This window comes from Erythrolamprus reginae, unplaced genomic scaffold (genome assembly GCF_031021105.1).
Source record: "Erythrolamprus reginae isolate rEryReg1 unplaced genomic scaffold, rEryReg1.hap1 H_3, whole genome shotgun sequence".
In the NCBI taxonomy this organism is placed as follows: Eukaryota; Metazoa; Chordata; class Lepidosauria; order Squamata; family Dipsadidae; genus Erythrolamprus; species Erythrolamprus reginae.
In genome coordinates, this window is record NW_027248484.1 from 963,334 (window position 1) to 990,768 (window position 27,435).

General features: G+C 44.3%; 1 protein-coding gene across 1 annotated transcript in view; it reads right to left on the reverse strand.

Moving 5' to 3' along the window:
* Positions 1 to 416: 416 nt before the first annotated feature.
* The window catches only part of LOC139155545 (dynein axonemal assembly factor 5-like), a 42,877-nt gene continuing 15,858 nt past the window's right edge, over positions 417 to 27,435 (reverse strand). Inside the window, exons 7-13 of the mRNA XM_070730726.1 lie at positions 27,037 to 27,180; positions 22,170 to 22,338; positions 20,745 to 20,892; positions 9,474 to 9,624; positions 3,104 to 3,251; positions 2,221 to 2,412; positions 417 to 1,285 (exon numbers count right to left, since the gene is read on the reverse strand). Of these exons, the coding sequence (XP_070586827.1) occupies positions 1,140 to 1,285; positions 2,221 to 2,412; positions 3,104 to 3,251; positions 9,474 to 9,624; positions 20,745 to 20,892; positions 22,170 to 22,338; positions 27,037 to 27,180 (1,098 nt within the window). The 3' untranslated portion in view covers positions 417 to 1,139. The remainder of the gene's footprint in view (positions 1,286 to 2,220; positions 2,413 to 3,103; positions 3,252 to 9,473; positions 9,625 to 20,744; positions 20,893 to 22,169; positions 22,339 to 27,036; positions 27,181 to 27,435) is intronic.

The following is a 27,435-nucleotide window of genomic DNA, read 5'->3' on the forward strand; positions in this document are numbered from 1 at the left end:
GCAGTTCAGGTGATTCTGTCACTGGGAATTTCTTCTGGAGATTGCTGGGACTGATAATGGAAGGGTCTGATTTTCTATTTTCGTTTTCCGCTGAAAACTTATTATTTTTTACAAGGCAATGCAGTCTATCTAATATCCTTTCCCCCTGATCATCTGGACTTGTGTTTAAGGTTTTAAACCTTTGCAAAATGCAAAGTAAGAAAATAGGTCCATGCTGGAAAAAGAGAAACAAAGGAATTTTCTAAACACCCAGCAACACCCCAGGGCCTCAACACGTAAGAATTTATTGGCATTTAAAATGCTTAGATATCTCTTGCATTTAAAAATTCTGTTATTTTCTGAATGTCTGGCTTGCAATCCAGAAGCCACAATCTTTTCCCTCCATCTCTGAGACACAGTTTATACAGACACAATTATTTTATCACAAAATGTAAAGCTGTATTTAGAAATCAAACGGCAGCATTCAAAATACTGTATCATAAAAATGGAAGTGTGAATTAAAATCAGAGCAATTAGCAAAAGCATAACCAATGAACACCGAAACTAATTTTAAAGACTCTGAGAAAAAGCTATCTTCATTAATAATCCATTTTAAACTTCTTATCCAACTTTGTTCTCAAATTATGTTTATGTACAACACTGCTCTTATTTCATCATAAATCAAAGTACTATGAAAACATATTCAGGGAGGCATTTAGATTTGATACACACCATGAATTTCAAGGCATTCCTTGCTTTTTTGCTCCTGTGGCTGTGTATCTAGTATCACATATCAGAAATTGGTTCGATCTACTGTTAATTTTAAAAAAGCTATCCATTTTAACAATGTTTGCAGAATAAAAGAGCTTTCACTCTGTTAGATGTGGATCATTCCCGCTATATTTCAAGTTGACCTAGCACACCACCATTCTGTTATTTAAACTTAAGCGACAAATATTTGGTTTTAGGATCTGCAGCAATAAATATTATTGAAGGTGGGTTTTTTTGAAGTGTTCATGTATGCAAGGAAAATATGAATTTTAGCTTCTTCCAGTTTAAAATGTCTCTGTTTATTGAAGTGCCTCTTTTCTGGGGAACAAATGGAAAAATTCCCATTTTTAATTAATTAAGGCACAATTAATTAAGGCACACTGATGCACTTAGGATTCAGAATAGCTCCATCCTGTTGATTCAAGGTGCAGAAGGAGCTGGTCGCAGTAGATTGGAGTGCGATGTTTGTGTACAACTCCTTCGATTTCCTTCGCCAAGAGGTTTGGATAGAGAGTGCCCCCTTCTTTCAACGTATCTGCAAAATAGAAGTTGCTGGAGTTATGAAAATGGCTTGGCCTTCCGGGCATTCAATTTCTCAAAAACAAATTTGGAACATGCTGTGGTTAGCTTTGGCCCAGCTCCTGCCCCAAGGACTGTGGGTGTGGGGGAGACATCCACATGCTGCAGGCCTGTTTTGCCCCCGGTGGAATCTGCTGATGAAGGCTCCTCTGACCAAGAAGACATGAGTGACAGGGAGGAGGAGAGTGGGGCAGACAGCTCAGAAGGAGATCAAGTATCTAGCTCCTCCTTGGATTCAGAACAAGAGTTAATGATACATCCACGCATGCGGAGAGCGATGCATAGGCAGCAACAACTGAGAGATGATTATCAAAGAAAATGAGGCCACCTGTGGTTGGGTGGGGCTGTGGTCATTAGTGAGGCTGCTATAAAGAGCAGCCTGTGGGTTTGGCCATTGTGGAGGATTATCTGATTGTTGTGTTTCATGACTGCCTTACTGACTTTGACTTTTTGTGTGCTGATTTTTCCCTGCTTTGAAACTAAATCAGAGCAAAGTGTGTTTCACTTTGTGAAAGAAGGACTTTGAATTGCCTCACAGCTGCAAGCTAAGTATCACAGGACTGATAAGGGACTTGTATAAATTACCAGTTTGTTTGGAGACTAGTGCTCTTTGCTATACCAAAAGAGGGCTTGGTTTAAGTGAATTTTCATTATAAAGAACATTGTTTTGAAGTTTCAAACGTGTGTGTGTCTGAAATTTGTACCTGTGAATTTTTGGGAGGATTCTACCAGAGAGCCCGACAGAACAGAACACCAATGAGCTGTAATTATTTCCTGAGAGCGTTCCACTAGGAAGTTGGAAGTGATTATCAAACTACGTCAAAGTGATTAACTAAATTTTATTTTTTAAAAATCTTAGGAAAATCAGAGCTTACTGAACGGCACAATTACCTAAAACAGCTGATTGGATATTTTGGTCAGGGTCATCCAGGTGAACTAACAACTCTTGGTAGAGAACCTTAATGTTGGTTTTCAGAAGAACTTTTGTCTCTGAGTCGTTTATACATCTGAACCAACTGGTCAAGGCATCAGCAGCTGCCAAGCGGACATCATGCGAGACGTCATCCAAACGCTTCAAAATTTCTGAAAAAAATAACATGCAGGGTCATTTCCTGGACTTCCTCAATATGGCATTCTCTGGCAATTTACATGACAAGGACATAGCTTCCCTCTACAGCGTGGTTCCCAAACCTTTCAGTCCACCACCTCCTTGGTGCGAAAACACTCTTGCTTAGCAACCAAAATTTTGGGCTCAATTGTGGTCGTAAGTCTCTTTCTTTCTTTCTTCCTTCCTTCCTCTCCTTCCTTCCTTTTCTTCCTTCCTTTCTCTTTCTTTTTCTCCCTTCCTTCCTTCCTTTCTTTTCTCCCTTCCTTTCTCTTTCTTTTTCTCCCTTCCTTCCTTCCTTTTCTCCCTTTCTCTTCCTTCCTTCCTTCCTTCCTTCCTTTTCTCCCTTTCTCTTTCTTTTTCTCCCTTTCTTCCTTTTCTCCCTTCCTTTCTCTTTCTTTTTCTCCCTTCCTTCCTTCCTTTCCTCCCTCCCTCTTTCTTTCCTTCCTTTCTTCTTGTCAAGTTTGAAAATCACTGTTACTAAACAGCCAGATTCTCATTCTAGGGAACGGTAAAAACAGTAGTGGGTTCTAAAATCGGTTGCCAAAGGTTTGTGAGTGGGTGGGCAGCCTTTGACCGCTACTAGTTCGCAGAACCAGGCTGCACTGGGAGCAACCCACCGCTGGGTAAAAAGATTGAGCCATCCTGCCATTTCTCCCTCTAAAATACCTGGATAAATTTTGCTGAGTTCAGACTGTTTTTTGCAGTTGTCTAAAAAAGTCCTGACAATTCGACAAGACATCAAACGGGTCATTTTGGAATCTTCCTCCAGTGTCACAATGATCTGAGGCATCAGGGCATCTTGGACATTTTGTAACTAGGAAAGCAAAAAAACACTACATTTAGAAAGAAGACATTTGTTAATTGGCATTTGACATTTGACTTATTTTCTCTCAAGCCAGATCCGTTAAACAAAGAACACAACAAATCAAGCTAAACGTAAGAATTGGGCAAAGATTAAAGCAGATAATTTAAAGAAAGCATCCTTGTAGCAGCCACCCAACTGGGTTTATTTCTAAAATATGTACTTTTTGTTTATGGAGAAGAGGCGGGAGTATATAGTATCATTTTATAGGCATCTCATTTGAACCAACGATCAGAGAAAAGTTCCTTGTTTTCACTGGCAGGAAGAGACTTGCAAAGGATACAGGGAACGAAGGGGAGAAGCAGGCAAATTAGCTAGCTTGTTCCTCATCTTTAAATGGAATTTTATTGCACTGGGTGTCCCTGTTGCTTTTATCCACCCTTTTACTTTATTTATTTATTTATTTATTTTATTGGATTTGTATGCCGCCCCTCTCTGCAGACTCGGGGCGGTTAACAACAATAATAAAGCAGCATATAATAACAATCCAATACTAAAACAGTTTAAAACCCTTATTATAAAAACCAAACATACATACAGACATACCATGCATAAAATTGTAAAGGTCTAGGGGGAAAGGGTATCTCAATTCCCCCATGCCTGGCGGCAGAGGTGGGTTTTAAGCAGCCTACGAAAGGCAAGGAGGGTGGGGGCAATTCTAATCTCTGGGGGGAGTTGGTTCCAGAGGGCCGGGGCTGCCACAGAGAAGGCTCTTCCCCTGGGTCCCGCCAAGCGACATTGTTTAGTCGACGGGACCCGGAGAAGACCCACTCTGTGGGACCTAACTGGTCGCTGGGACTCGTGCAGCAGAAGGCGGTCCCTGAGATAATCTGGTCCGGTGCCATGAAGAGCTTTATAGGTCATAACCAACACTTTGAATTGTGACCATAAACCGATCGGCAACCAATGCAGACTGCATTATTAACTTTGTGTAAAAGCTGTAGAAAGTTCAACTGAAATGACAACGCAAGGTCAAAAGCACCGCACAGCCCCAAGAGAGGGACTCACAATTATATTTCTCAGATGGCATCTGTCACGTGCTGCAAAAATGATGACTTTTCAAGCAGAGAGTTTTAAGAACAGTATGTGATATTGTGCGGGAAGGAAAGACAAAAATTAAAAAATGCCCCTAATAATTTTGGAATAAATAACTAAACAAATAGAAGGGAGGCCTTTGCCTAAAGTAACTCTCGGCATTGAGAATTTATTTATTTATTTATTTTTATTTATTTATTTATTTTGTCCAATGCATAATACACATTGAGGAGAAAGATATGTAATAATATAAGCAAAGAAAAGAATAGAAGAAAAGATATAAATGTATAGGTGAACATATTTGAAAGGAAGAAAAGAGAAATGAGATAAGGAGACACAATTGGACAGGGGACGGAAGGCACACTGGTGCACTTATGCACGCCCCTTACTGACCTCTTAGTAACCTAGAGAGGTCAATCGTGGATAGTCTAAGGGAAAAATGTTGGGGGTTAGGGGTTGACACTACTGAGTCAGGTAATGAGTTCCACGCTTCGACAACTCGGTTGCTGAAGTCAAATTTTTTACAGTCAAGTTTGGAGCGGTTAATATTAAGTTTGAATCTGTTGCGTGCTCTTGTGTTGTTGCGACTGAAGCTGAAATAATCATTGGCTATTCTGTTTTTCTCAAGAGCTGCCCTTCCCGCATTCTGAAATCCAAACTGCCCTGATTTCTGCAGATTGTGTGTGATTTTGAAAGCAACGGAATAAAATTTAATCAGCGTCTTACCCTTTTGCCCATTGGACAGGTTTGGAAAAGGTGACAAGTTAGTTCAAGTTGGCATTCCCTTATTACTCCAGGAGGTGGTGCTCCTGCCCAAATTTCAATGCAACGTCCCCTCTAAATCTTGCCTTGTCCATTTGAGCAATTGAACGGTATCCCTGCCGTCCCCCGCCCCCTTTCTCTTGCCTCCTCTGCCCGTCTATATTCCCCCTGCTTTATGTCCAAATTGATTCAAAGTTCTGAGCAAGAAATCGAATATTTATACTAATGGAAAAACCCGAAAGCCCCGCGGACCTCCTGGGGATTTTGAATCTAATCTTCCAATGATTCAGTCTGACACTTAAGTCAATATTACTGTCTTGGCTATAAGCAGCTATGATATCCAAATCTCAACAACATCACTGTGTTCCTCTACAACATAAACATAGAAACATAGAAGACTGACGGCAGAAAAAGACCTCATGGTCCATCTAGTCTGCCCTTATACTATTTCCTGTATTTTATCTTACAATGGATATATGTTTATCCCAGGCATGTTTACATTCAGTTACTGTGGATTTACCAACCACGTCTGCTGGAAGTTTGTTCCAAGGATCTACTACTCTTTCAGTGAAATAATATTTTCTCATGTTGCCTTTGATCATTCCCCCAACCAACTTCAGATTGTGTCCCCTTGTTCTTGTGTTCACTTTCCTATTAAAAACACTTCCCTCCCGAACCTTATTTAACCCTTTAACATATTTAAATGTTTTGATCATGTCCCCCCTTTCCCTTCTGTCCTCCAGACTATATAGATTGAGTTCATTAAGTCTTTCCTGATACGTTTTATGCTTAAGACCTTCCACCATTCTTGTAGCCCGTCTTTGGACCCGTTCAATTTTGTCAATATCTTTTTGTAGGTGAGGTCTCCAGAACTGAACACAGTACTCCAAATGTGGTCTCACCAGTGCTCTATATAAGGGGATCACAATCTCCCTCTTCCTGCTTGTTATACCTCTAGCTATGCAGCCAAGCATCCTACTTGCTTTTCCTACCGCCCGACCACACTGCTCACCCATTTTGAGACTGTCAGAAATCACGACCCCTAAATCCTTCTCTTCTGAAGTTTTTGCTAACACAGAACTGCCAATGCAATACTCAGATTGAGGATTCCTTTTCCCTAAGTGCATTATTTTACATTTGGAAACATTAAACTGCAGTTTCCATTGCTTTGACCATTTATCTAGTAAAGCTAAATAATTTACCATATGACAGACCCCTCCAGGAATATCAACCCTATTGCACACTTTAGAGTCATCAGCAAATAGGCAAACCTTCCCTACCAAACCTTCCCCTATGTCACTCACAAACGTATTAAAAAGAATAGGACCCAGAACAGACTTGAAGATCAACGTCCCTGATTAAGTCCACTTCAGGCCTGGCCTTTTCAAAGCCTAATGGGCAAAACTCTCCCATAGAGGTTGAAGCTTGCCATTCATTTTTTTAAAGCTTTACAAAAGGTTGACTTTAAGTTGAGCCAGGCCATCTCAAAGCTTGTCCTGCTGCAAATTACATTTTTTTTGTCCTTTGAATCAGGATCTCTCAGCGGCCCAGGTCCTGTGTTAAAAGATTGTTTTCAGCTGTTTTGTGTCTTTTAAAATCCTGAATTTTTCAGAGGATTTAATTGGGTAAGATGTGTATCAGTCAGCCTAATGGTCCGGACTCATTTTCATCAGACGTTGAAAAGCGAGAGCAGGTTGACTTCTCACTGAACAATGGGATAGAACCAACTTGAGCCTTTGAAGTTAAAAGGAGATTAGAAGCTTGAATTTTCCCCCAAACAAAAAATGCTCAAATTTCAAACAAACTCGCCCCTCCCGGCCCAACACATCTGAGGGTTTCAGACTGGGGATGATGGGGGGGGGGGGGAGGGAGTTAAGATATCATTCTTTCCTTGTTGGCTCACTTGCTGACTCCTTTTTACCTCTAGCACAGCTTTTATTTTTGGGCAGAATCCCAGGCTAACCTATCCTTCCTAAGCACTAGTTTGGCAAGGCTTTAAAAACTATTTTAATTTAATTTCATAAGCTCACATGTTCCCCAGCTTACTGTAGATTCCAGAAGGCTTATATCCAACCTCCTTTTAAAAAAATGAATTAAAAGCAGTAATAATAACCTCAAACCTCATCTCAACTCCAGAGAGCCAACCCTCTATTTGGCACCTGCTTTGAGTGCCACCCTCGGCACTGAAAAAGGCTCCTTGGTTTTAGTGCTGCTCCAGAACAACAGGAGGAAAAGGGTCGAAGTCACAAGAATCAGAGGAAGGAAGGCTGATCGTATTGATTTATAAAACCTGCTTCTGTCTTCTCCCTTCATAGCCTGATGCTGGGAGCTTTTCTGGCAGAATTATTATTTAGAATTATCTATCTATCTATCTATCTATCTATCTATCTATCTATCTATCTATCTATCTATCTATCTATCTATCTATCTATCTATCTATCTATCTGATCTATCTATCTATCTATCTATCTATCTATCTATCTATCTATCCGATCTATCTATCTATCTATCTATCTATCTATCTATCTATCTATCTATCTATCTATCTATCTATCTATCTATCTATCTACCTACCTACCTACCTACCTACCTACCTACCTACCTACCTATCTATCTACCTATCTATCCTATCTATCTATCTATCTATCTATCTATCTATCTATCTATCTATCTATCTATCTATCTATCTATCTATCTATCTATCTATTTATTAAATTTGTATGCCGTCCCTCTCCGCAGACTCGGGGCGGCTCACAGCAACGGAAAACAATATACAATATTTATTGGCCAAGTGTGATTGGACACACAAGGAATTTGTCTTGGTGCATATGCTTCCAGTGTACATAAAAGAAAATACAGATTTGTCAAGAATTATGTGGTACAACGCTTAATGAATTGTCATAGGGGTCAAATAAGCAATGAAGAAACCATATTAATAAAATCTTAAGGATACAAGCAACAAGTTACTGTCATACAGTCATAAGTGGGAGGAAATGGGTGATAGGAATGATGAGAAAAATCTAGTAGTAATAGTAGTAAAGACTTAGTAAATAGTTTGACAGTGTTGAGGGAATTATTTGTTTAAGAAGAGTGATGGCAGTTGCTCCCTTCTGGGATATTCTAGATCACGGACATCCAACCTTGGCAACTTTAAGACCTGTGAACTTCTGGTTGGCTAGAGAATTCTGGAAGTTGGAGTCGACAAGTCTCCAAGTTGCCAAGGTTGCTTGTGGACTTGTGGACAAGTCTAGTGGATTTCAACTCCCGGAATTCTCTAGCCAGCAACCTTGGCAACTTGAAGACTTGTTGACTTCAACTTCCAGAACTTGTCAACTTCAACCTCCATGGTTGTTGGCTAGAGAATTCTGGGAGTTGAAGTCCTCAAGACTTGGGGACTTCAACTCCCAGAATTCTCTGGCCAGCCAGAAGTTCACAGGTCTTAAAGTTGCCAAGGTTGGATGTCCGTGATCTAGAACATCCCAGATGGGAGCAACTGCCATCACTCTTCTAAACAAAGGATTCCCTCAACACTGTCAAACTATTTACTGAGTCTGTACTACTACTACTACCAAGTTTGCTGGCTGGGGAATTCTGGGAGGTGAAGTCCACAAATCTTAAGGTCACCAAGTTTGCTGGCTGGGGAATTCTGGGAGTTGAAGTCCACAAATTTTAAAGTCACCAAGATTGCTGGCTGGGGAATTCTGGGAGTTGAAGTCCACAAATTTTAAGGTCACCAAGATTGCTGGCTGGGGAATTCTGGGAGTTGAAGTCCACAAATGTTAAGGTCACCAAGATTGCTGGCTGGGGAATTCTGGGAGTTGAAGTCCACAAATCTTAAGGTCACCAAGATTGCTGGCTGGGGAATTCTGGGAGTTGAAGTCCACAAATCTTAAGGTCACCAAGATTGCTGGCTGGGGAATTCTGGGAGTTGAAGTCCACAAATTTTAAGGTCACCAAGATTGCTGGCTGGGGAATTCTGGGAGTTGAAGTCCACAAATTTTAAGGTCACCAAGTTTGCTGGCTGGGGAATTCTGGGAGTTGAAGTCCACAAATTTTAAGGTCACCAAGTTTGCTGGCTGGGGAATTCTTGGAGTTGAAGTCCACAAATCTTAAGATCACCAAGATTGCTGGCTGGGGAATTCTGGGAGTTGAACTCCAGAAGTCTTAAAGTTGCCAAGGTTGGACATCCCTGTTCTAGATGGCTAGATTCAACCTAAAGCAGCGATAAGATACAGCACAGCTTGAAACGCTGACCTGCATTTCGAGGTGACAGTGTTTTCCTTGCTGGCTTTTCACTGAGGCTGATCTGATGTGATGTTTGTGGGGAAGGAGCAAGGGTGTGTGTGTGTTTGTGTGTGTGCACACAGGACATTTTACCTCTTGTGGAGAGAGCAGCTCACTGTAAATCAGCGCCCAGAGGCAAGCCACAGCCGTGGTGCGGATGGCAGCTGCTGTTCTTCCCGCCTGCCACTGGAGATTAGGAGACAGGATGTCTTTTATCACAATCTCAAGGTAGTTACCAAACTGCCTGGAGCCAAAAACAAAAGAAAGAGACGAATGAAAAAGCTTTGTGCAAACGTGCAGGAATGACAGGGAGGATGAAAAGGCACATTTTTAGACTTGAAAACAAGAGAGCCAGAACAGGAAGAAGGGTGCAGGAACAAGAAAATGGGGAGGGGGTTTTTTTCTCGAGGGGGGGGAGAACGAAAAGCCTAATTGATGACAGGATACGTTGACAATATTTCATTACTTCGGATTTCTTTAGGGGAAGGGGAACAAATGGACTTTCTATAGGCAATATTTCAGGAAGAGCGGAAGGAGGGAGAAACATCTCCCCTGTCCTCTTCCTGGACCCCTTGACTCTCAGGTTGAACCCACCCAGGTTAACCTCAAGGAGTTTTTCTGTTTAGAAGTACAGTGATACCTTGTCTAACAAACTTAATTGGTTCCGGGATGAGGTTCTTAAGGTGAAAAGTTTGTAAGACGAAACAATGCTTCCCATAGGAATCAATGGAAAAGCGATTAATGCGTGCAAGCCCAAAATTCACCCCTTTTGCCAGCCGAAGCATCTGTTTTTGCGCTGCTGGGATTTCCCTAAGGCTCCCCTCCATGGGAAACCCCACCTCCAGACTTCTGTGCTTTTACGATGCTGCAGGGGAATCCCAGCATTCCCAGCGAAGGGAGCATCAGTGAAATTGCAGCATCGCAAAAACACCGAAGTCCTCAAAACCCCACCTCCGGACCTCTGTGTTTTTGCGATGCTGCGATTTCCCCTTGCTGGGAAACCCCACCTCCGGACTTCCATTGCCAGCAAAGCGCCTGTTTTTGTGCTGCTGGGATTCCCCTGTATCACCACAAAAACACGGAAGTCTGGAGGTGGGGTTTCCCATGGAGGGGAGCCTCAGGGAAATCCCAGCAGCACAAAAAACGGTGCTTCGCTGGCAACGGAAGTCCGGAAGCGGGGCATCCCAGCGGCGGTGATGGGTTTGTAAGTTGAAAATAGTTTGAAAGAAGAGGCAAAAAAATCTTAAACCCCGGGTTTGTATCTCGAAAAGTTTGTATGACGAGGCGTTTGTAAGACGAGGTATCACTTGGGGGGGGGGTCCCAAGACTGGGTGCCATGAGCGATGCTTTTGAACAGGAAAGGAAGGCCAAGGTGATTAGTTGTATCACGTATTAAATTGCATTGATCGGTTAAAGACCTTGGTATACTAATAACAAAAGATTTAAGTGCCAAAGCCCACTGCAACAATATAGCCAAGAAGGCTTCAAGAGTTATACAGTAAACCTATTCCTACGTAGCTTCTGCTCTGGCAATCTCACACTACTTACCAGGGCTTACAAAACTTTTGCCAGACCCATCCTCGAATACAGTTCATCTGTCTGGAACCCATATCGCATCTCAGACATCAATACCCTTGAAAATGTCCAAAGATACTTCACCAGAAGAGCCCTTCACTCCTCCACTCGAAACAGAATATCCTATGAGACTAGACTTTCAATCCTGGGCCTAGAAAGTTTAGAACTAAGACGCCTTAAACAAGATCTAAGTATTGCCCACAAGATCATATGCTGCAACGTCCTGCCTGTCGGCGACTACTTCAGCTTCAACCACAACAACACAAGAGCACACAACAGATTTAAACTTAATATTAACCGCTCTAAACTTGACTGTAAAAAATATGACTTCAGTAACCGAGTTGTTGAAGCGTGGAACTCATTACCGGACTCCATAGTGTCATCCCCAAACCCCCAACACTTTACCCTTAGATTATCTACAGTTGACCTATCCAGATTCCTAAGTGGTCAGTAAGGGGCGAGTACAAGTGCACTAGAGTGCCTTCCGTCCCCTGTCCTATTGCTCTCCTATATCTCCTATACCTTCCTTCTATTCCTATATCTGTTCTTCTATTCTTTCATTGATATGTTTTATTACTTTATCTTCTTTTCTATTATTTCTTAGATATATTTTACTATGAGTATCTCCTCTATAACCTTCATCATGTATTTTACTATGTGTATATAGATATATACCCACTAAAACCCTCCTTGTGTATTGGACTAAATAAATAAATTAATAAAAATAAATAAAATAAAGTGTCATGAGATAAATACAGGCAGCCCTCGACCTACGACACCAGTTCAGCCTAAAGTATTTGTTGCTAAGTGAAACATTTGTTAGGTGATTTCCCCCTCCTCCACATTTTATGACCTTTCTTGAAAGAGTTGCTAAGCGAATCACTGCAGTTGCTCAGCTAGCAAAATGGTTGTTAAGTGAATCGGACTTCCCACGTTGACTTTACTTGTCAGAAGGCTGGAAAAGGGGAATCACATGACCCCGGGAGACTGCGGCCGTCAGAAATATGAGTCAGTTGCTAAACGTCTGAGTTTTGATCACATACAACCTTTCTATCTATAAATCAGTTCGATTTTCATTTTGAGTTTAATCCGCACATTTCTTAGAAGCTGGCCTCCTAGCTGCCTGAAACATCTCTTTCTGTCTCTGTCTTTCTTTTTCTCTCTCTCTCTCTCTCTCTCTCTGTCCCTCTCTCTCTCTCAGTCTATCTTGGTCTTTCTTTCTTTCTTTCTTTCTTTCTTTCCTTCCTTTTCTCTATCTCTGTCCCTCTCTCTGTCCCTCTCTCTGTCTCAGTCTATCTTGGTCTTTCTTTCTTTCTTTTCTCTCTCTCTCTCCCTGTCTCACTTTATCTTTCTCCTTCTGCCTCTGTCTGTCTCACCCACACTCTCTAACAACAACAACAGAGTTCGAAGGGACATTGGAGGTCTTCTAGTCCACCCCCCTGCTTGGGCAGGAAACCCTACACTATTTCAGACAGATGGTTATCCAACATCTTCTTAAAAACGTCCAGTGTTGGAGCATTCACAACTTCTGGAGGCAAGCTGTTCCATTGATCAATTGTTCCAACTGTCAGGAAATTTCTCCTTAGTTCGAAGTTGCTTCTCTCCTTGTTCAGTTTCCACCCATTGCTTCTTGTTCTACCCTCAAGTGCTTTGGAGATTAGTTTGACTCCCTCTTCTTTGTGACAACCCCTGAGATAGTGGAACACTGCTATCATGTCTCCCCTGGTCCTTCTTTTCATTAAACTGGACATACCCAGTTCTTGCAACGTTTTTCATATGTTTTAGCCTCCAGTCCCCTCATCATCTTTGTTGCTCTTCTCTGCACTCTTTTTAGGGTCTCAACATCCTTTTTGCATCGTGGTGACTCTCTGTCTCAGTCTCTCTGTCTCTTTTTCTCTGTCTCATTCTTTTTCTGTCTGTCTGTCTGTCTAGTTTCTCTCTCTCTCTCTCTGTCTTAGTCTATCTTTCTCTTTCTGTCTTTCTCTCTCCCTCCCCCCTCTCTCTGTCTCAGTCTCTCTCTTTCTGTCTCTCTTTCTCTCCCTGTCTCAGTCTCTCCCTCTCTCTCCGTCTGTCTCTCTCTCTCTCTTTCTGTCTGACTCTTTGTCTCTCTCTGATAAAAATACATTTGCTGCAGGTAAAATTCACTTCTGAAGAACCAACAAAGCTTGCCAAGCTTCCAGCAGGACGTGATTCAGTAAGAGGCAAAAACCTTTCCGATGTTCCAAGTCAGTGAGGACAGATCTGTTCTTGTGGTGCCCTTAGCCTTCGAAGGGACGTCTGGAGAAAGTTCCAAATATGGGGCTAATAAATATAGCGTTTGAATAATATCAATGCTCAACCGACCAAATTACACTGGATGTTCTTTCTTGCTCCACCGAGGACAACCTTCCCATTTTCCTATAGAGTGACACAAGGTCGCTATTCAGATCGGGACAATTTCAGCCTTGATCACAGGGGGGAAAAGAAAGGCTGGAGTCAATCCTCAGAGGGTAGGAACGATGCAATAAATCTCTCTCATTCTGACAAGACCTTGTACGAGGGGCATTATTTATTCATTATACAGAATATCTCATTTCTAAAATAGTCACAGGGATACACGTAAATAATTCATAATGCAACTTTGCTCGGGTCTTGAAAGGAGTTCTTTCAGCCTTCCCCCATTATTTTTTTTTTAAAATGGTGACCTTCGGTTAAACAAAGATGACTTTACAAAGATCTAGCCATTTCCATTTTGAACAGATTTGGATCCCGATTAGGAATATGGATCCAAATATGCCCATGGGGCTACATGGGGCTACCTTTGAAAAGTGTTCAGAAACTCCAGATCGTGCAGAATGCAGCTGCGAGAGCAGTCATGGGCCTACCTAGGTATGCCCCTGTTTCACCAACACTCCGCAGTCTGCATTGGTTGCCGATCAACTTCCGGTCACAATTCAAAGTGTTGGTTATGACCTATAAAGCCCTTCATGGCATCGGACCAGAATATCTCTGAGACCGCCTGCTGCCACACGAATCCCAGCGACCGATTAGGTCCCACAGAGTTGGCCTTCTCTGGGTCCCATCGACTAAACAATGTCAGCTGGCGGGACCCAGGGGGAGAGCCTTCTCTGTGGCGGCCCCGACCCTCTGGAACCAACTCCCCCCGGAGATTAGAACTGCCCCTACTCCCCTTGCCTTTCGTAAGCTCCTTAAGACCCACCTGTGTCGTCAGGCATGAGGGAACTAAGACATCTCCCCCGGGCATATACAATTTATGCATGGTATGTTTGTATGTATGTGTGTTTAGAAAATGGGGTTTTTAAAATGTTTTTAGTAGAAATTTAGATTTGTTGTAAATTGTTTTTTCACTTTGTTGTGAGCCGCCCCGAGTCTGCGGAGAGGGGCAGCATACAAATATAAATATAAATATAAATATAAATATAAATAAATAAATAAATAAATAAATAAATAAATAAATAAATAGATTTCTTGCCTGATGTTTGATGAGGAACCCAATCGAGAGCAATCATGGGCTTTTCCAAATATGCCCATGTTACTCCAACACTCTGCAGTCTGCACTGGTTGCCGATCAGTTTCCGGTCACAACTCAAAGTGTTGGTTATGATCTATAAAGCCCTTCATGGCACCGGACCAGGATACCTGCGAGACCGCCTTCTGCCGCACGAATCCTAGCAACCGGTCACGTCCCACAGAGTTGGTCTTCTCCGGGTCCCATCGACTAAACAATGTAGCTTGGCGGGACCCAGAGGAAGAGCCTTGTCTGTGGCGGCCCCGGCCCTCTGGAACCAACTCCCCCCAGAGATTAGAATTGCCCCCACCCTCCTTGCCTTTCGAAAGCTGCTTAAAATCCAACTCTGCCGCCAGGCATGGGGGAACTGAGACCCTCTTCCCCCTTGGCCTTTACAATTTCATGCATGGTATGTCTGTATGTATAATGGGTTTTTAACTGGTTTTAGTATTGCATTTTGTTATATAATGTTTTATTGCTGTTGTTAGCCGCCCCGAGTCTGCGGAGAGGGGCGGCATACAAATCCAATAAATAAATAAATAAATAAATAAATAAATAAATAGATAGATAGATAGATAGATAGATAAATAAATAAACAAACAAACAAACTGAGACATCTCCCCCTGCCTATGTAGTTTTAGTGCATGATATGACTGTATGTATGTTTTTTATATTGGGGTTCCTTGTTTTTAATTTTTTTTAAATGTACAATTGCTATTTTAGATTTTAAATTATTAGATTTGTCAATACATATTGTTTTTTATCACTGTTGTGAGCCGCCCCGAGTCTGCGGAGAGGGGCGGCATACAAATCTAATAAATAATAAATGATAATAATAACATTGCCTGGAAAAAACGAGTTTGCTGGTTTTCTGCTATCCAAACGTTGTGGCATCAGCTATTTTTTGCACTTTGGCAGTAAATTAACAGGAAGACAGCAATTGACCATTATGGGCGGCACTCTTTTTATAAGGGAGTCCACAGCATATTCCTATACTAAATCCGCTGCTTAATTTAGGGTCTCGGCTTTGCAGTTGAAGGATTGGAGACCCCTGGATTGGTGTATAGAACTGGAGATCCCTGTTCTGCATGCTCCCCTCTTCCAGTAGGTGGCATGTGAGAACCAGCCGCGCAAAGAATAAAAAGCTCTACTCTCAATAAAATCCTACCATAAAGGCCTGGATGGCTTTGCTCCCAGGATGGCTAACTGGATACCTCTCATTGTTCTCTACAGAATTGCAGAGTTGGAAGGGCTCTCTCTCTCTCTCTAGCTTACGAAAGGCAAGGAGGGTGGGGGCAACTCTGATATCTGGGGGGAGTTGGTTCCAAAGGGTCGGGGCCGCCACAGAGAAGGCTCTTCCCCTGGGTCCCGCCAAATGACATTGTTTGGTCGATGGGACCCGGAGAAGGCCAACTCTGTGGGACCTTATCGGCCGCTGGGATTCATGCAGTAGAAGGCGGTTCCGGATGTATTCTGACCCAATCCCTTGTAGGGCTTTAAAGGTCATTACCAACACTTTGAATTGTGACCGGAAACCGATCGGCAGCCAATGTAGGCCGCGGAGTGTTGCAGAAACGTGGGCGAATCTAGGAAGCCCCACGATGGCTCTCGTGGCCTCATTCTGCACCATCTGGAGTTTACGAACACTTTTCAAAGGTAGCCTCATGTAGAGATTCCTGTTCCTTTTTCTTACTCAGCATGGAAAACACAAATGCACAAAATGTTGCATGTCACAACGACAGGGTGGTGTTTTTTTTAGCCAATTAGTTATCGTGTTTTGCAATCTCCCCAGAGAACCATCAAGCAGACCGGAAAGGCAATCAACCTGAACCAACTTCTCAAAAGAAGGCTACTTTCCTTCATTTATTATTATTTTCCTTCACCGTGAAAACCTACACAGCTGTTTTCTTCTTCCGAGTGATTTCAAGGCTCCGGTTTGGGCTTCAAGGTGGTCTGGGCTAAATGACCCATGGGAACGCTTCACATTTCCCCCCCTTCCCCTGTAATGGCTTGTTCTAATCCTTTAAATAAAATGTGTCAAAACCACAAAAGGAGAGATTTGCAAGAGCCACTCACTGTGGAATGTCCTCCAGGAAGGCAAATCATGTTTAAAAAGTGCAATTTTTTTTAAAAAATTGTAAGACTGGAAATAGTCTCCCTCCCCCTGTCTCATAGAAACATAGAAGACTGACGGCAGAAAAAGGCCTCCTGGTCCATCTACTCTGCCCTTATACTATTTCCTGTGTTTTATCTTACAATGGATCTATGTTTATCCCAGGCATGTTTAAATTCAGTTACTGTGGATTTACCAACCACGTCTGCTGGAAGTTTGTTCCAAGGATCTACTACTCTTTCAGTCAAAGAATATTTTCTCACGTTGCCTTTGATCTTTCCCACAACTAACTTCAGATTGTGTCCCCTTGTTCTTGTGTTCACTTTCCTATTAAAAACACTTCCCTCCTGGACCTTATTTAACCCTTTCACATATTTAAATGTTTCGATCATGTCCCCCCTTTTCCTTCTGTCCTCCAGATCATAGTTCCCTCTAAGCTGAGCAGTGAGCAATCGGTCACTTAAAAATCATCATCAACTCAGAGTTTTCCAAACCTGCCCAGAAGCCGAGAGGGAAAGAGTGAGAGGGAAGGAGAGAGAGAGGAAGAGAGAGAAACAGATAGAAAAAAGAGAGGAAGGAAAGGAGAAAGAAAAAGAATGGGAGTAAGGAAGAGAGAAAGAAAATCAAAATCTCGTTTGAAAGTAGCTCAACTATTTAAGTGGCATTTTGATATTGATAGAGTTGCCCTATTATGAGCTCACTGTTATCGACACACAGTACAGTATTTTATTTTGAAATTCTCTGAGGCAAAACAGGGTGGGTTTTTTATTTGTTTGTTTATTTATTTATTTATTTATTATTTCTGTGCCGCCCAGTCCCAAAGGGACTGCCGCTCAAACACTATACTTTTCCGCCCCCCCCCAAAAAAAAATAAAAATTAGAGGGAACACTGCTGCAGACTCTGCAGATTGAGTCCATGAAGTCTTTCCTGATACGTTTGATGCTTAAGACCTTCCACCATTCTTGTAGCCCGTCTTTGGACCCGTTCAATTTTGTCAATATCTTTTTGTAGGTGAACACAGTATTATTCCAAATGGGGTCTCATCAGCCCTCTATATAAGGGGATCACAATCTCCCTCTTCCTGCTTGTGATACCTCTAGCTATGCAGCCAAGCATGCCGTCTCCGGCATTTTTGTCTTTCCTCAGAGTCAAATTCATCCTATTTCACACGTCTCTCCTCTTGCCTCACCCCATCTCCATTAATCGGTCCTGCCTCCAGGACCCTGTTGGCTTGGTGGCCAGGAAGTCTCCCTATGCCAGTGATGGTGAACCGATGGCACAAGTGCTAAGTGGAGCCATATCTGATGAGCCTCAGCTCCTACATGCATGTGTGTGTGCCGGCCAGCTGATTTTTGGCTCACACAGAAGCTCTGGGAGGGCGTTTTTGGCTTCCAGAGAGCCTTTGTGGGGATGTGAGAGGCCATTTTTACCCAACCCCAACCCCAGGGAAGCCTTTGGAGCCTGGGGAGGGTGAAACATGAGCCTACTGGGACCATCAGAAGTTGGGAAACAGGCCATTTCCAGCCTCCAGAGGGCCTCCAGGGGGCGGGGAACCCTCCCCGGGCATTGACCCATGGGTGTGGACACTTGCACATGCGTGATAGCATTTTGGCATCCAAGGAAAAAAAGGTTTGCTACCACTGCCCTACGCAATAAGACTATAACAGGAGGTTGGTTCTTGCAGCAAGGAGTTTCAAACCGGGGCAGCCCCCCCCCCCGGCCTTTCTTTGATTCTAGCCAAACTCTAGAGAGGAAATGTTGCTGGGGAGAGAGAGAGAGTGAGAGAGAGAGAAAGAGAGGGAGAAAGGGAAAGAGGGAGGGAGAAGAGAGAAAGAGAGGGAGAGAGAGAAAGGGAAAGAGGGAGGGAGAAGAGAGAGAGAGAGAGAGAGAGAAAGGGAAAGAGGGAGGGAGAAGAGAGAGAGAGAGAGAGAAAGGGAAAGAGGGAGGGAGAAGAGAGAAAGAGAGGGAGAGAGAGAAAGGGAAAGAGGGAGGGAGAAGAGAGAAAGAGAGGGAGAGAAAGGGAAAGAGGGAGGGAGAAGAGAGAAAGAGAGGGAGAGAGAGAAAGGGAAAGAGGGAGGGAGAAGAGAGAGAGAGAGAGAAAGGGAAAGAGGGAGGGAGAAGAGAGAAAAAGAGGGAGAGAGAGAAAGGGAAAGAGGGAGGGAGAAGAGAGAGAGAGAGAGAGAGAAAGGGAAAGAGGGAGGGAGAAGAGAGAAAGAGAGGGAGAGAGAGAAAGGGAAAGAGGGAGGGAGAAGAGAGAAAGAGAGGGAGAGAAAGGGAAAGAGGGAGGGAGAAGAGAGAAAGAGAGGGAGAGAGAGAAAGGGAAAGAGGGAGGGAGAAGAGAGAAAGAGAGGGAGAGAGAGAAAGGGAAAGAGGGAGGGAGAAGAGAGAAAGAGAGGGAGAGAGAGAAAGGGAAAGAGGGAGGGAGAAGAGAGAGAGAGAGCGAGAGAGAGAGAGCGCTAAAATCTCCCACCAAAGCCGAAAGTTTTAGGGGTATGTTTTCTACATGAGAAGCTTGCACAATCACAAGCGCGGATCTGAAATCGTAAACACAACCTGGGTGGTAAAATCAACATTAATCTGAAGTCTGTTGACAAGGTTTGGATGGTGGCCCCTGGATGTTTCTAGTTTTGTACATTGTTCTGGCGTAATTTTCACCTTTCTGTTAGGTGGCTTTGTTATCAATGTATTTATTCCTCAAATTTGTAGGACTGCCCATCTCCCACAAAGTGATTTTAGTCATAGCGTTAAGACTTATATACCACTCGGGTGCTTTACAGCTCTCTGTAAAGCGGTTTATAGAGTCAGCCTCTTGTCCCCAACGATTTGGGTCCTCGTTTTACTGACCTCGGACGGATGGAAGGCTGAGTCAACCTTGAAACTCGAACTGCTGACAGCTGGCAGTCAGCAAAAGTAGCCTGACATACTTGCATTCTAACTAATGATATGCACCACCATGGCTCAATTTTGGGCAAACAATGAAAAAAATGAAATTTTGGGAAAAGTGGCTTTCTTTAGCTGCGTCTTAGCTGGGATTCAATCTGATTTGCCTGAGAATTCTTATAACTGTGAGAAAAAACAGTTTACATCTCATCTTTAAATATCTGATACAAAATCCAATGGGGCAAAATGTCTAAAGCCGTATTTTGCCAACCTGGCCCGACTCTTCAGCTGTGGCGAGGGGGGCGTTTGTCCAGGTTCGTCTGGTGCACCAGTTGCGGCCCTATTTGGACCGGGACTCACTGCTCACAGTCACTCATGCCCTCATCACCTTGAGGCTCGACTACTGTAACGCTCTCTACATGGGGCTACCTTTGAAAAGTGTTCGGAAACTTCAGATCGTGCAGAATGCAGCTGCGAGAGCAATTATGGGCTTCTCTAAGTATGCCCATGTCACACCAACACTCCACAGTCTGCATTGGTTGCCGATCAGTTTCCGGTCACAATTCAAAGTGTTGGTTATGACCTATAAAGTCCTTCATGGCACCGGACCAGATTATCTCAGGGACCGCCTTCTGCCGCATGAATCCCAGCAACCAGTTAGGTCCCACAGAGTGGGCCTTCTCCGGGTCCCGTCAAGCAAACAATGCCGCTTGGCGGGACCCAGGGGAAGAGCCTTCTCTGTGGCGGCCCCAGCCCTCTGAAACCAACTCCCCCCAGAGATTAGAATAGTCCCCACCCTCCTTGCCTTTCGAAAGCTCCTCAAAACCCACCTCTGCTGTCAGGCATGGGGGAACTAAGATAATCTTTCCCCCTAGGCTTCTACAATTTATGCATGGTATGTTTGTATGTATGATTGGTTTTATAACAAGGGTTTTTAGCTGTTTTAGTATTGGATTTTTACATGCTGTTTTTATCACTGTTGTTAGCCGCCCCGAGTCCACGGAGAGGGGCGGCATACAAATCCAAATAATAATAATAATAATAATAATAATAATAATAATAATAATAATAATAATAATAATTTAAGAACCTAAGAAGAGCCCTGATGAATCGGGCCAAAGCCCATCGAGTCCAGCATTCTGAGTCACACAGTGGCCCATTTAAGATGGGTGGACTCCAGTCCCCAGAACAGCTGGCTGGGGAACTCTGGCAACTGAAGTCCACACGTCTTAAAAGTCGGCTAGGTGGACAGACGCTGACCTAAAGGGTGTGAAATCAGACTCTTACCCATTTGCATTGACCGTCTCGCCAGGGCTCTGAAGCAACTGGGATAGAATAGAAAACAACTTCAGACGCATCCGAGGGTCCCTGGAAGTGTGAAGGCAGGTTTTAAGAATGGAAACAAAATCCTTCAGGACTTCGGCAATCACAGGCCCTAGGAAGAGAAAAGGGAAACAGTGGAGTTTTGTGGAATTAGCCTCCGAAAGGAGCAATCCGCTAGATGGAAGTGGGGTTAATTCTGGCAATCAAATCTCAGTTGAATAAGGTGAATTAAGAACAGGCTTCCGGGAATGCAGCGTTGCTGGAACGGAATAAACGACTGCATTGCCTCGTTTCGCCTGGAACAGAACAGTTAGCAAACGGCTTCCAGAATAAGCTAGGTACTTCAAACCTATTCTGGGGTGGTTCTTTCCCTTGTGGTACATCATCTCCCTGGAGAAAAGATCAGCCCCACTTTGACACTCTTTCCTGAAGACCTGGTTTCTGCCAGTGGGTCTGGGGACCCCAGGGTGATGTGGAGCCCATCAAGTGGCTGGTCTGATGGTTGTCGCTAGGGAGGTTGGGGGTTTCTTGGGTTTCATACTAAGGCAGTGATGGCGAACTTATGGCACGTGAGCAGTTGCAGTAGCTTTGTTAAAGCATGCAGTTAAAACAGTTAGTTAAAACAGAGCCGGGGTGGCGCAGCAGGTAGAGTGCAGTACTGCAGGCCACTGAAGCTGACTGTGGATCTGAAGGTCAGCGGTTCAAATCTCAGCACCGGCTCAAGGTTGACTCAGCCTTCCATCCTTCCGAGGTGGGTCAAATGAGGACCCGGATTGTGGGGGCAATAGGCTGGCTCTGTGAAAAGTGCTATTGCTAACATGTTGTAAGCCGCCCTGAGTTTAAGGAGAAGGGCGGCATAAAAATCGAATAAATAAACAAACAAACAAATAAACAAACAAACAAACAAACAAATGTGTTTGCCAGCCAGCTGATTTTTGGCTCGCACTGGGAGGTTGTTTTTGGCTTCCAGAGAGATTCTGGAGGGATGGGGACATTTTTACTCTCTCTCGGCTCCAGGGAAGCCTTTGGAGCCAGGGGAGGGTGAAACATGAGCCTACTGGGCCCACCAAAAGTTGGAAAACAGGCTGCTTCCCGCCTCCAGAGGGCCTCCTGGGGGGCGGCAAGAGATGTTTCTTCCCTCTGCAGGCATTGAATTGTGAGTGGGGGCACTCGCACATGCGCAATAGTGCGCCCCCATGCTCTTTTGGCACCCGAAGAAAAAAAAAGTTCTCCATCATTGTACTTTACCTTTGTAAGCCACCCAGAGTCACTGTGAGTAAACTGGGCAGCCAGCTTACTAAATAGATAAATAAAGCTGCCTTCACATCCCTCGGTCCATGTATCCCAGGGCAGAGAGTTTCAGGCCCCGCCTGCTTCTAATCTTCTCACCTGACTGAGTAGCAATTACATCCAACTGCAGGAGTTCGGGGGAGTAGCAGCTCCAGTCGTCGTGAGTCGAGGACAGCCATTCCATCAGCTGGGATATGTGCTGCTTGTATAAGTCGGTGACATCCCGAATGTTCTGGACCTCAGCCAGGGCCCTCATCGCGTCCTCTAACTGTTGGAATGGGACAGGAAAGAAGGGAAGGATCAATGCAAGGCGTCCTCGCCTCACGGCCACAACTGAGTCCCACGTTCCCGTGGCTAAGTGAGACAGTCGTTAAGTGAATTTTTGGCACCATTTTAAGACCATTTTTCTTGCCTCGGCTGTTAAGTGAATCAGTTGGCAAGCCAGCCACATGGTTGTTAAATGAACCTGGCTCCCCATGTTGGCTTTGCCTGTCAGGAAGTCGCAAAAAGGGGATCACAGGACACTGCGACCGTCATAACTATGAGTCGGAACCGCCTGCTACCGCACGAATCCCAGCGACCGATAAGGTCCAACAGAGTGGGCCTTCTCCAGGTCCCGTCGACTAAACAATGTCGTTTGGCGAGCCCCAGGGGAAGAGCCTTCTCTGTGGCGGCCCCGGCCCTCTGGAACCAACTCCCTCCCAGAGATTAGAACTGCCCCCACCCTCCCTGTCTTTCGTAAACTACTCAAGACTCATTTATACCACCAGGCATGGGGGAGTTGAGATAGCTCTTCCCCCAGGCCATTACAAGTTATGCATAGTATGTTTGTCTGTAGGTTTGGTTTTATAATAGGGGTTTTTAGTTGTTTTTTATTATTGGATTGTACATGTTGTGTTTATTATTGTTGTTAGCCGCCCGGAGTCTGCGGAGAGAGGTGGCATACAAATCCAATAAATTATTATTATTATTATTATTATTATTATTATTATTATATTATTATTATTATTATTATATTATTATTTGCGCAAATTTTGATCACGTGACCACGCAGAGGCTGGGAAGACCGTAACTTCAGTGTGTTTTAGTGACCCACTGTCTAGAGCGCTGGTGAGACCCCATTTGGAATAATACTGTGTCCAGTTCTGGAGACCTCGCCTACAAAAAGAGATGGATCAAATTGAAAGAGTCCAAAGAGGGGCTACAAAAATGGTGGAAGGTCGTAAGTATAAAACGTATCAGGAAAGACTGAATGAACTCAATCTGTAGAGTCTGGAGGACAGAAGGAAAAGGGGGGACACGATCGAAACATTTAAATATGTTCAAGGGTTAAATAAGGTCCAGGAGGGAAGTGTTTTTAATAGGAAAGTGAATACAAGAAGAAGGGGACACCATCTGAAGTTAGTTGGGGGAAAGATCAAAAGCAACGTGAGGAAATATTATTTGACTGAAAGAGTAGTAGATGCTTGGAACAAACTTCCAGCAGACGTGGTTGGTAAATCCACAGTAACTGAATTTAAACATCCCTGGGATAAACATAGATCCATTGTAAGATAAAATACAGGAAATAGTATAAAGGCAGACGAGATAGACCGCGAGGTCTTTTTCTGCTGTCAATCTTCTATGTTTCTATGACTCTGAACAAACTGCCGTTAGTTGAGGATGACCTATAGATGGATCGTGACAAACCTCTGTCCTCCACAGTGCTTTGGAAATGAAAGGGAGCCGGCAATTGGAACATGCCAGATGCTTGCATCTGTTGGGAGTTTCTTAAAGCAGCCACATTCTGGGAAAACACACATCTGTACGAGGCTTGAGCCTACATATCCACTTCCCCCTGAAGCATTCGACCTCCCTCCAAAGAAAATTTAGGAGATACAGTCATACCTCGTCTTACGAACCTAATTGGTTCCCGGGGGAGGTTCGTAAGGCGAAAAGTTCGTAAGACGAAACATTGTTTCCCATAGGAAACAATGTAAAATGAATTAATCCGTGCAACGAAAAACCCCCCGCAAAAAAACGCCGCTGCCCGGCTGTCACCTTTTGAAACAGCCGGGCGCTTCTCAGCGTTCTCCCAATGCCGAACCCGGAAGTTCGGCAAAAGTTCAGGTTCGGGTGGCCGCCGAGAAGCCCCGCCGCCCGGCTGTCACCTTTTTAAACAGCCGGGGGGCTTCTCAGCGTCCTCCTGAACCCGAACGCCAAACCCGAATTTCCGGGTTCGGCGTTCGGGAGGCCGCCGAGAAGACCCCCAGCTGTTTCAAAAGACGACAGCCGGGCGGCGGGACTTCTCAGTGGCCTCCCGAACGCCGAACCTGGAAGTTCGGGCTTGGCGTTCGGGTTCAGAAGGACGCTGAGAAGCCCCCGTCTGTTTCAAAAAAGCGATAGCCGGGTGGCGGGGCTTCTCGGCGGCGGGGGGTTCGTAAGACGGAAAAAGTTCGTAAGAAGAGGCAAAAAATTTCTGAACCCCGGGTTCGTATCTCGGGTTGTTCGTATGGCGAGGGGTTCGTATCACAAGGTACCACTGTACTTATGCTGCTAAATCAGTGATCTGGTCCACAAAAATTTCCATTTTTGTGGAGGTCGGGGTGTGTGTGTGTTTCCTTTCCGGTGAATGCCTATTTGAATGCTTTTAGCAATTTAGGACTTGCCTAATGAGCTTCCTTTTCTTTAAAACGGATTTATCCAGGAATCTTAAAAAATCAGCATCCCAAGACTAAATGATTAGACTCTCTTCTTCCTAAACAAGTCTAGGCATCCGGATTCCACAAGGCAAAGTACCCCTTTGACCTTTTATTGGGCGTAAAATACTGTTCATGCTAACCTGCGTTTGATTTTACAGTTTTAAAACTTAAGTTTCAAAATTATGGCTTCTGGGGGGTGGAGGGGGGGGGATAAATTGCCTGTCGGTGGCAAAGAGCTGTCAATTTCAGGGTAGTTTATTGTGCCCAGAAGCAACCAAACAGGAAGCCGAATAGCCATTTAACGGAGGAGGAATTGAGTCCGGCAGCCAGGTTTGCGTAGGCCACCAAAGAGTTCCCACAAAAAAGATGGCAGCCTCATTTAGTTGGAATTTGACTGGAGAAGAAAGTGATTTATGGCATCGTGATAGTCATAAACTAAGATAGCAGGAGGCGGGGTGGTGGTGGAGACATCCATTATCGGAAGCATCTCAGGGCTCCGGGCTACGATTGTAAAGGATGTCAGGGACTTGTGGTGGTCTGAGCACTAGCGGCCTTGCTGAGCTCCAGGGCTTGAAAGACGGCGTTGAAGGGGTGACTTGATCGAAGGGTATAAAATCATGCATGGGATAGAAAAGGTGGATAGAGAAAAATCCTTTTTGTCTATCACACAATACGAGGACGAGGGGGCACTCCCTAAAGCTCATAGGGAAGAAAGTGAGGACAAATCAAGGGAAATATTTCTTCCTTGGTTGATGGAATTCCCTTCCAGAAGAGGTCGTGACAGCTATCAACCTGGAGAGCTCCAAGGCAGGATTAGACAGATTCATGGATGCCAAGTGCATCATAGGTGGTTATTGAAACGGATGCCCAAATGCTGCCTCTGTGTTGGTTGAGGCAGGCAGGGTTCCCTTGGGTCCCATTTGTTGGGGGTCAAGGGAAAGGGAGGGTCTTGCCTTCTCTTTCTGCTCAAGATCCGCATGAAGACAATTGGTGGGCCACTGTGGGCCACAGAATGCTGGGCTCGATGGGCTTTGGTCTGATTCAGCAGGGCTCTTCTTAGGTTCTTATGTTCTAGCTCCGTTATTGCTGGCAGAGGGTTGTGAAGGCTACTGCAGCCAAAAATGGAGCTCTCCCAAACTTAGTTTTCACTGGCAGAGGCACTATGGGCCAGTCCTTGACTATTTCCAGGGCAGCCCTGTGGGCTGGATCTAAACACCCCATAGGCCTGCCCCTGGGCTTTGAGTTTTGATACCTTGGGCTTAGAGGAATGCCAAAGCACAGAACACATACATTGCACGAAGGAAAAACAAAATTCTCTACATGGCATCCCAGTTGCAAAAAATGTGAAGACCTGGCCAAGGACATGGCTGCAAGTGTCCTTAACTGTTGTCCGTTAGGGCGAAGTACTGGATCAGTGAACTGATTGCAGCTGCGAGAGCAATCATGGGCTTTCCCAAATATGCCCATGTTACACCAACACTCCGCAGTCTGCATTGGTTGCCAATCAGTTTCCGGTCACAATTCAAAGTGTTGGTTATGACCTATAAAGCCCTTCATGGCACCGGACCAGAATATCTCCGGGACCGCCTTCTGCCACACGAATCCCAGCAACCAGTTAGGTCCCACAGAGTTGGCCTTCTCCGGGTCCCGTCAACGAAACAATGTCATTTAGCGGGACCCAGGGGAAGAGCCTTCTCTGTGGCGGCCCCGACCCTTTGGAACCAACTCCCCCCAGATATCAGAGTTGCCCCCACCCTCCTCGCCTTTCGTAAGCTCCTTAAAACCCACCTCTGTCATCAGGCATAGGAGAATTGACACTTTCTCTCCCCCTAGGTTTATAAAAATTTATGCATGGTATGCTAGTATGTATGATTGGTTTCTTAAATTGGGGTTTTAAATTAACTTAAATATTAGATTTGTTTACATTGTATTATTATTGCTGTGAGCCGCCCCGAGTCTGCGGAGAGGGGCGGCATACAGATCTGATAGATAGATAGATAGATAGATAGATAGATAGATAGATAGATAGATATTTAAATTTGTTAGAAGATTTGAGGTTTAAAGGAAACGCTTTATAGGGCCAGGTATCAAATGAGGACTGAACGTTGTCATGGCCAACCCTGTACTTTGCATATATGTGGCTATTTTTTTTTTATTCGTAGCCTCTGCTAATCAATTCTGGATTTGCAAAAAAAGGCAAATGTTAATGTAAGAGCTCGTTCCAGATGTCGAACCATACCCTGCAACAAAAGAACCTTCAGCAGACCGGCATTCAGGGGTGTTACCTTCACATGTAAATGTCCAGCGGTTGGTATTGCCATGATGGTCACCAGGACCTTGGTGAGCTGGAGGCTTATTTCTTTGCAGTCTTCCTGGCACAGCTCCACGAGACTTTCCACGCAGCAGAGCAGCTGCTCCAGATAAAAGGCCTACCAAAAACATCAAAAAGAAAACGGTCATTCTTTGCTTCCCAGAAGACGGAAATGGAATTCCCCTTCCTGTGCTGCTCTGCTTGGCTCAAGCGATCTGGTGTGGGCCATTTCCCACGGATGGTCTTAGCCAAGAAAACCTACCTGCCTCTTCCTCTCCCATGTCCAAAGGAACACAGCAACAATGTACCTGTGGAGGTGAAAACACCTGCCATGCTTATACAGAGTTCCCCTGGAGACAGGCTTACATTTAAA